The sequence below is a fragment of the Danio aesculapii genome, chromosome 25 (assembly GCF_903798145.1).
Source record: "Danio aesculapii chromosome 25, fDanAes4.1, whole genome shotgun sequence".
NCBI classification, from domain to species: domain Eukaryota; kingdom Metazoa; phylum Chordata; class Actinopteri; order Cypriniformes; family Danionidae; genus Danio; species Danio aesculapii.
Window position 1 is genome coordinate 17,975,198 of NC_079459.1, and position 9,749 is coordinate 17,984,946.

A 9,749-nucleotide genomic window follows, 5' to 3' on the forward strand; every position below is an offset into this window, starting at 1 on the left:
ATGAAAGTATGGTTTTTATATTTATGTAGGCTAGAAAATATTGTTTTTTAATATTTTAATCCTTTATATTTATATCCTATATATCCTTATTATTTCCTATATTTATCTTTAATATTTTAATTCTTTTTCATTTGTAAAGAGATTTAGCTCAATGGACCAATCACATGAACAGTCTTGGGTAGTTTGTTTTGCAGTTTAACAATTTCTGTGAATGTTGAAGTCATATAACTCAACAATTTGTATATACAAAATGTAAAAACCAAGTTTGCAAAACCAATTAGACCTCACATAAAAGTGATAAAAGGGCAGTTTACCCAAAAATGAAAATTTCCTTACCATTTACTCACCCTCAATTGGTTCTAAACGTTTATGGATTTCTTTCTTCTGTTGAACACAAGACAAGATATTCTCAAGAATGTTGAAAACAGCAGCCACTGACATCCATAGTATGAACAAATATACTGGAAGTCAATGGCTGATTTTTTCCCCAACATTCTTCAGTATATCCTCCGTTTGTTTAACAGAAAAAAGAAATTCAAAGAGGTTTGGAACCAGTGGAGGATGAGTAAATAATGACAGAATTTTTGACAGTAAATAATGACAGAATCTGTTTGATTATCATTATCTGTTTAAATGCTTTTAACCCTTTATATGTCAATGAATTATGACTGGCTGAAAGTGTTTTATCTTTATTAGCTGGAGAAAAAAGTGATCCCAGTAATATCATTTCTCAACATCTTTATTGTTATAGCTGTGGTCTGAACTCGGCTGTTGTTTTATATTAAAAAAAAAAATGTCTTTATCATGATCTTTATGTTATCGTGCTTTGTGTAATCGCCATTTTAGACAGAGATGAGATTTGCGGAACCAATTAGACCCATAAAACAGATCCCAGATAGTTTGTCTTGCACTTTTCGAAAGTTGACGTCAATCAGTAACAAATATTCTAAACATTTGCTGAGATTTGCTTCGCTAAACCAATTAGACCATACACTCTCATGTGGTTTGTCTATCACTTTAGTGTTCTATTATTCAAAAAATTTAGAAAAATACAGAATCAATCAAACCATGAAAACGGATGACCCGTCTCGCAATTTAGAGCAGTGTTTCTCAACCACGTTCCTGGAGGACCGCCAGCACTGCATGTTTAGGATGTCTTTTTTTGTCTGTCACACCCATTACATGTCTTTCAGTCTCTGCTAATGAGCTGATGATCTGAATCAAGTGTGTAGGGACTGGAAAATGTGTATAGCTGGCGGTCTTCCAGGAACGTGGTTGAGAAACACTGATATAGAATATGTCAAAATCATGTTAGCAAGTTTTGGTTGGTAAAATAGCACTAATAAATAGATTTTGACTGAACACTTAAATGATTTAGCCCTACACAAATCGTACATTCATTTTTGGTAACAAAATGCATTAAATCATGCTTTTAACACCCAAATATACAAACAATTCCTTTCAAACAAGTTCTAGCTACTAGCATTTATATGAAAGTGCTAGCATCCAGTGTAGTGAGTTCAAGGCTAGAGCCTGAAGCCGGGCCATATGAAGGTATGGCAGCAATGTTCAAAATTAGCCAGGCTGGAAACGCGAACAGCCATGTGCTTTATCCAGCACAATTGATATGAACGCAATACATAGGTACGGACAGACTTCTTAGCACCAGTGGTTTATACATATATATATATATATATATATATATATATATATATATATATATATATATATATATATATATATATATATATATATATATATATATATATATATATTGTTTTCTTCAATACAGTGGCGCCAAATTAATTTTTTCTCCACATTGTGACTCCTCTGCCTTTCAAATTCTTGCCACTCATCACCTTTACACACTGTGTGTAAGTGTGGACTGAAGGAATGTTTCCAAACGCAAATCTGACGCACACATTGATACAGTGAATGATTTCATCAGACATTTCAAATCAAATACAGTACCTGGACATTCATTTTGTGATTGTGACTTATGTTGGACAGTTTGTATGTGTAGTCAATGTCATTTATTTGAACAAGAACTTTTTATGAAATATCTTTTTTAGGATCCATAGAGAGAAATCACCATGTCTGAAGGGTAAGTGGTTATTAACATTTTAAAAATATTTTACAAATGATTAAAATTGTTGTTTAGTGGCTCAGTTTATCTCGATTTTGTTTATTTTCTTCTCTCCTTTCTGATTTGCTCTGTGCTTCATGACTGTAGACCGGTAAGTCACTTCATTTTAGGCATTATATACATCAATTCATAAGATTTATAATGTTTAAAAATATATTTGGAGTGATTAAGCATGACTTTTATTGCTTCCCAGAAAAAATCCAAGTATACTGCCACAAGGCGGCTGCTCTTAAAAGTAAGTTTTATGATTTTTTATATAAATTAAAATAATCTTCAAAAGTTTGTGTAAATTATGAAAAAATATTTTATTTTATTTTATTATATTGAAATAAATTAATACTTTCCTTTGGCAAACACACAAAAGAGTTATGTTTCATATAAATGTTGTTCTTTGCAGTTTTGATCAATTATACAAATCTGAAAAAATAATCAACCCTTTTTTACTAAGAATATTAAGCTGCATGTAATTAATTAACCATTAGTAATATATAATATAATATATAATAATAATATAAAATCTTTATTTAAGCAGCAAAACAGCATATTAGGATCATGTAAAATGATGAATGGAAATCAAGCGTTTTCATTTAAAACATAATAGAAAATAGTTATTTTAAATTGTAATCATTTTTCAGAATATTACTGATTTTACAGTATATTTATACAATAAATGCAGACTTGGGGCATAGGCATAACTTTATGACCCCAAAACTTTTCAACAGTTCTATATACATTCATATTTTTTCCATATCCATTTTTCCGAACTGTCTGCACAAATCAAACACCCTTAAAGTAATAGTTCACCCTTTTCATTCATTATAAAATGAATACTTCCCCAGAGACCTCAGAAAGCAATAATTCATTAAACTTACTTTTATGATGGATAGATGTGTTTTTTGGAGCTTCAAAAACCTGGAGATCATTCACTTCTATTATGCCATTCTGAAAAAAAGAAAGGCATAAATACCATAGGATGGCTTAAATATGAGTAAATAATGCAATTGTTTTTGCTTCTGGGTGAACTATCTCTTTAAAGAAATACTATGATGAAAATCTAATTGATTGACAGCTGCGTATTAACGTGTCTCCATAGTAATAGTTCTTACTTTATAGTATTTCTCACAAACGTTACATGAGATGTGCTTCCTTCATGTGTGTCACTGTGCTGTTTATCGGACGCAGCTGGGGCGGAAATTAAGGCACATGCTGACAGGCATGTGGGAACGGTGGGCGGTGTTCAGAGTAGAAAATTCCAATATTCTTAAAGGTATAATAAATAATCTGATGGGTGTTTTGAGCTGAAACTTAACAGACACATTCTGGAGACACAAAAGACTTATCTTAAATCTTGAAAAAGAGGTAAAATATGTGCCCTTTAAATGTAAGATTTGAATCCATTCTGACATGGCCATTAGCATTAGCATGTGGTACTATTCGCTATAGTGTGTGTTAATGTGCTGGAACATATCAGTGATATTATGTTACAGACCAAATTAATGAAGAAGGCCACGTCTATGCTGGCAGCTGAAAGAGAACAGAATAAAAGAGAAAGAGATGATGCTCTAACCGAGAGGGTTTCTCCTCTTAAACTGTCTGGCATGTCTGCGCAGGAGCTCCAGGTATTTTCTCGAATACAGTGTCTGCATGGAGAAAATATATATGTCTATAAATATTCATTTGAATGTCTTTAATGTGTTTAAAGGAACTTTGCAAAGAGCTTCACCGCAAGATTGATGTCGTTGACGAGGCTCGATATGATCTTGAAATAAAAGTGGCTAAAAATGAAATCGAGGTAACGCATTTGTGACGTTGTATCGTTTAACTTAGAAATACAAATGAATGCAATGGTATGAATAAGTTTTTATTTTTATATTTGAGATTTTTTACTTATTTCAATTTAAGTTGTTATAATTGTATTTGTTTTTTAGTTACCAAGGCAACTTGTGCAATTTACATTTAAAGTCCACAAGAAATTGTTAGCCAGGTAATCTTTAATCAAAATCTGACTATTTACTTCTGCTCTGAATTGTATTTTTCTGATGTTGTCAGTTTGACGGTTTAGGCGTAATTTGCTTAAATGAAAGTGAAAGACAAAAAAGTAAAAACTAAGCCACGCCACGGCTCAATATTCACTTTTAGTTGTAAATATATCAACATACTGAAATAAAATTCTATAGCAACTTTCCATATTTAATACTTACATTTTATTTTAGCTTTATTTACATTTCTGAACACAATTTTTGTTTTGTTAAGTCCAAATATTCTAATTCTGTTGTTTTTTTATAAAAACATTTATAAATAATCTAACCTGGTTTTAATTTAAGCATTATATTGTAAGAAAGACACCTTTCATGAATATCCATAGATGCCACGATTGCATTAAAAGAAAAAAAAAAAGATGTAATAACCTCATTCTCAAACTAATAATTGCAAAATTGGGATACTCAACCCGAGACCTCTAGAGATTGTGCAGAGATTGTGCAACTCCGGCGCCTAGACTGCAGCTCTGCAGAAGTTTGGTCAGTGGAGAAATCGTCATGCCCGACTGAGCCACCTTTCGTCAATTGGTGAAGATTGTTCCTCGCCACTGTCGTTGCTTGGTTTGGGACTTGAGGAGCTGCGCATCGATGGATTTGCTTTTCAGTGTTTGGATTTTTAGCAGTGAAATTTAAACCACACTGAACTGAGCTAAACTGAACTTCTACTCTGAAAACTGGACTGACACAGTTTCAATTTACTAGAACTTTAGTTAAGCTGCTTTGACACAATCTTCATAGTAAAAGCGCTATACAAATAAACATGAATTGACTTGAATTGAACATTGATCAAAACATTTCCATATCAGATTCAGACTTTGACCCAGAAGATTTGGGAAATGAAGGGTACAAAGCAACGAACCAAACTGAAGAGGGTCAAGAAGTCACACGACGCCATGCTTGGTGCGCTGACTGAATCCAAAATGTCATCCAAGGCCGATTTCAAAGCCAATCTGAAGACAGTAAAGAAAGAAGAAGAAAAGGTAATGTGTTTAATTTCTGATTCGTACACTTCAGTGTGCAAGCTCAGAGTGCAAGGTTTCTATGCATGACCAATTTCAAGAATAACAAATATGTTAACATTTTTGGACTCAGTGTGCAAAGACCTTAAGTCCAAAAAACACATAATAAAATTGCTTATAATCAGAGGACATGGCAACAATTCAAAAGCACAATCTGCAGAACTGCTTGTCAAACATGGAAGCATATTGTTTTGTTTGTCAACAGCAGTTTAATTAAAATTCCTGAATGCAAGTTATCACAAGAAACAATGTGTTGCCATCTTAATACCAGATTTTGGCATTGAATTAAAAAAAAGTGCAAGCTTGTCTAGTTTATTGACTACTCCACAAACTGGATCAAACTGGATAAGCGGATGTTCTGAGGACATGGCAACACTACAAGAAACACACACTGCAAAGCTGCCTTCCAAACATAAACAAGGGAACAGGGGTCCATTCTTTGTACCTCACTTAAATGATCTAAGATGATTTGGCAGATCCTGGATCTGTTAATCTTGATAACTGATCTCTGGCTAATTTATTTATTCAAACAAGTTCGCGAATCTGATTAAAATGTCTGGATGAACTGATCTGAGATCGCTGTGTGTGTTGTGAAGGACAGATCTATCGATCCTCGATATCATGATCAGCAATGCAACGATTGGCTGACGGCACAACAGCGTAATGACATCATCTGATAAATATTCAATTATCCATGTGAGAAAAATTACATAAAATTAGCAGTAAATGGTTTGTTTAATATGACACGCAATAACTTTCCACAATTGTTGTGGGCTGCAGGCTTTACACTTTCATGTGTCAAGAGTATTCATCATGTATTTCAATGCTTATCAATGTATTTAGTTCTACATTTAGAGAAGATTTTCTTTATTATAGTAGCCTAGGCCTACTCAAGTTTTTTTAAATAACGTAAGGAATAACTGTATAAATTAATTTTGTATCAATAACCGGCATATTAGTGGTCAAAACAAGTCGAAAACAAGCGGTCAAAAAAAAAAGTTGAATATTGTGCATTTACGCTTTTGTAGCCTATCTAAAAAGTTCATATAAATAAATTTTTTCTTTGAACCATCAGGTGACAGTGTTTTATACTATTACTTATGAGTCTAGATTGCATAAGTTTTATTATTAATATATATTTTTAAACTATATATTTAGTTAAAAAATATTTACTATTTTCCCAAGTGTATATAACTACAACTGTAAGAAAATATCAGCATTCGGTACATACTTTCAGTATTATCTTTGCTTGAACTGACCCAATCTAATCCTGTTTATATGAAATGAGCCTGCTCCATAGCAGGTTTAAGCTACCAGAACTGTTGCTATGACAACAACTCTCGGATCAGTTTTGAAGAACGAAACGATCCTGGATCATGTCAAATCGTCAATAACCAAATCCAGCTAACTGAGTAATCCACGTACGAAGAACGGACCCCAAAACTGTTGCTATGACAACAAGTCTCAGATGAGTTTTGAAGAACGAAACAGTCAAATCGCCAATATCCAAATTCAGCTGACTGAGTAATCCACGTACGAAGAACGGACCCCAGGTCTTGTGAGGCGCTTTGAAATGTACATTTTTTATTTGATGTTTGACATAATCTCAACTGTAAAATGAGGAGAGGGTGGGACATAGAGTTCCACTTTTAAATAATCAGCCAATCGCGTTTCTTCACAGCGAGAGTGAGAGGGTCAAGATCAAGCACATCAAATGAAAAGCAAACAAGAAGCGTCTTGAAAGGGACAGGGCATGTGAGATGCTAGAGAGCATTTGATTGGTGAAGATTTGATGAATTGAAGTATGAGGTGACGTGAAAAAATGTTGATCCATTCAGGCAGAAGTGACAAGCTTTGGTTGTTTATACAAGTTTTATATTTTCAAAACGCGAATTTCAACACGCTCGATTATAGATATCTTAAAAACTAACAATACTGATACTAACATCTAATTTTTTTATTATAATTTCACGGGAGATCCTTTAAGATCTACAAATGAATCAGCTGTTTGGTCACTGTAATATTACTTTGGTGAAAAACAATAGATACCAAATAGGCAAGATGCCAGAATATTGCTATGATTACCATGGCATTAATCATTGCAATTTCAGGAGTTGTAGTCTGTACAGTCAGTGTACTGTACAGTTCTGTACAGTATGTACATGGCCTATCAATGCATCCATACGTTTGTCATTGAAATAAATCAAGGCTCATTCTAAACCTATTTTTATATATTTGTTCTTCTTATAGAAAGAAGAGGTGACCGACTGGCGTAAGAATGTGGAGGCCATGTCTGGAATGGAGGGCAGAAAGAAGCTGTTTGATGCTGGACAATAAAAAAGTAAAAAGCTAATTTGTTTTGAGCGTGTTTGAGCGCCATAAAAACATTTTATATGAAATATTAACATTGTTTTCTTATTTTTTAGACAACAAAGTAACACAATCAATATGAAGACAAGAAGGCTCCCAACACACATGGTTTGACGCAAGAAAATCCAAACCTAACAAAAATATGTTTCTTGTTATAACTATTAATGTCAACCAAACACCGTTTATACTGTTCATAATGTTTTTGTAGTCAACCTTTGAACTTAGTATGTCTTTACCAATTCTTGTGCTTTGTTGCAATATGTAGACAGAAATGTTTACATCTGAAACAATAGTTTATGTTTTGTGTAGTGCTGGAAATGAGTTGTACTGTGCTGTTCAGGAATAAAATATGTCAGATTTTGTAACACCTTCTGTGTTACTGGAAGTAAAATCTGCAATGTAATGGCATTCCAAAAATAAATGACCCCATTCGACAAAAGAACCTTTGTGTCACCATGTAGTTCACTTTCAAAACGTCGTCCTTGAAAATCATTGCTGCACTTGGTTGAGTGTATGTGTGTGCGTAGCTGGTTTTAAGTTCCCACATGCTGTGAGTTTATTCAACTAAATTCAAGAAGCAAGTCAAGTTAAAGATAATACAATGAATTGTATTTGGACTATACAGAAACAATCTGGAACATACTACAAGGAAAAACATGAAGAAATCTTGATGTTGTTCCAAATTACATGTCTGGCTGAAGTTATTGAACTTTTATTGATGATTAATTGTTTGTTAAAACTCAATTAACTGGCAATTAAGTTTCTGTATGTTGATGATTCAAACTCCATTCATTCATGATTAAAACTCAAGTAACTGGGAAACAAAACTCTGGGTTGGTGTTTAAAGTTGATTAACTGGTTATCAAAACTCAATTAATTGGCAATTAAAACTGTTGGTTGATAATTAAAACTTGATGGGTTGGCGATTAAAACTTGATGGGTTTCTGAATAAAACTCGGATGGGTCGCTAATTAAAACTTGATTAATTGGTGATTAAAACTCGATGGGTTGCCGAATAAAACTCAATAGTTGCTTATTAAAACTAGATTAATTGGCGATCAAAACTCGGATGGGTCGCTGATTAAAACTTGATTAATTGGTGATTAAAACTCGATGGGTTGCCGAATAAAACTCAATAGTTGCTTATTAAAACTAGATTAATTGGCGATCAAAACTCGGATGGGTTGCTGATTAAAACTTGATTAATTGGTAACTCAAACTCGATGAGTTGCCAATTAAAATTTGACTAAATGGCAATTGAAACTTGATGGCTTGTCAAGTAAAACTCGATGGTTGCTTATTAAAACTTTATTAATTGGCAATTGAAATTGATGGCTTGTCGATTAAAACTCGATGGGTTCCCAATTAAAACTTGATGGTTGCTTATTAAAACTTGAGTCATTGGTGATTAAATCTCGATAGGTTGCCCATTAAAAGTCGACTAAAAGGCAATTAAAACTCGATGGGTTGCTGATTAAAACTTGATGGTTGCATTTTAAAACTTGATTAATTGGCGATGAAAACTTCATAGGTTGCAGATTAAAACTTGATTATTGGCAATAAAAACTCGTTAGGTTGCGGATTAAAACATGATTAGTTGGCGATTAAAACTCGATGGGTTGCTGATTAAAACTTGATTAATTGCCATTCAAAACTCGATGGGTTGCCGATTAAAACTCAATGGTTGCTTATTAAAACTTGATTAATTGGCGATTAAAACTCAATGGGTTGCAGATTAAAAAATGATTAATCAACAATTAAAACTCAATGATTTGCCAATTAAAACTAGATAGTTTCTTATTAAACTTCAACAATTGGCAACTAAAACTTGATGGGTTGCCGATTAAAACTCGATTAATTGGCAATTAAAACTTGATGGGTTGCCGATTAAAACTTGGTTGATTGGTAATTAAAACTTGATGGTTTGATCATTAAAACTTGTTTAATTGGTGATTAAAACTCGAGTTTGATATAAAAATTTAATAACACCATTAATTGATGGTTAAAACTTGATGAGTTGGCAATTAGATACTCATAGGCTCAAATTTGCAATAGGAGTCATTCAACCACTGTCCCACTTAAGCAAAGGCTTTCCTGCCTTGTAGGGTCAAACAATGGGAAATGAAGAGTGTGACTGGCAGTGGACAATGTGTGCAATTGTGTTTTGATGGTGCT

The 9,749-nt window shown here is 33.2% G+C and overlaps 1 protein-coding gene across 1 annotated transcript; it reads left to right on the plus strand.

Annotated features, from left to right (window-relative positions):
• The first annotated feature begins 2,273 nt into the window (after positions 1 to 2,273).
• tnni4b.1 (troponin I4b, tandem duplicate 1) lies at positions 2,274 to 8,016 on the plus strand. Its single transcript, XM_056452043.1, has 6 exons — positions 2,274 to 2,381; positions 3,634 to 3,765; positions 3,849 to 3,938; positions 4,992 to 5,165; positions 7,455 to 7,545; positions 7,631 to 8,016. The coding sequence occupies exons 1-5, from the start codon at positions 2,319 to 2,321 to the stop codon at positions 7,539 to 7,541; spliced, it is 546 nt and encodes a 181-aa protein (XP_056308018.1). The 5' UTR covers positions 2,274 to 2,318; the 3' UTR covers positions 7,542 to 7,545; positions 7,631 to 8,016.
• The last annotated feature ends 1,733 nt before the right edge of the window (positions 8,017 to 9,749 follow it).

Bases quoted from the DNA above. Each gene is read 5' to 3' on its own strand.
- tnni4b.1 (XM_056452043.1), top strand. From the start codon at position 2,319: ATGACTTTTATTGCTTCCCAGAAAAAATCCAAGTATACTGCCACAAGG. The intron at 2,382-3,633 runs GTAAGTTTTATG...ATTATGTTACAG, and splicing joins CAAGGCGGCTGCTCTTAAAA to ACCAAATTAATGAAGAAGGC. The intron at 3,766-3,848 runs GTATTTTCTCGA...ATGTGTTTAAAG, and splicing joins TGTCTGCGCAGGAGCTCCAG to GAACTTTGCAAAGAGCTTCA.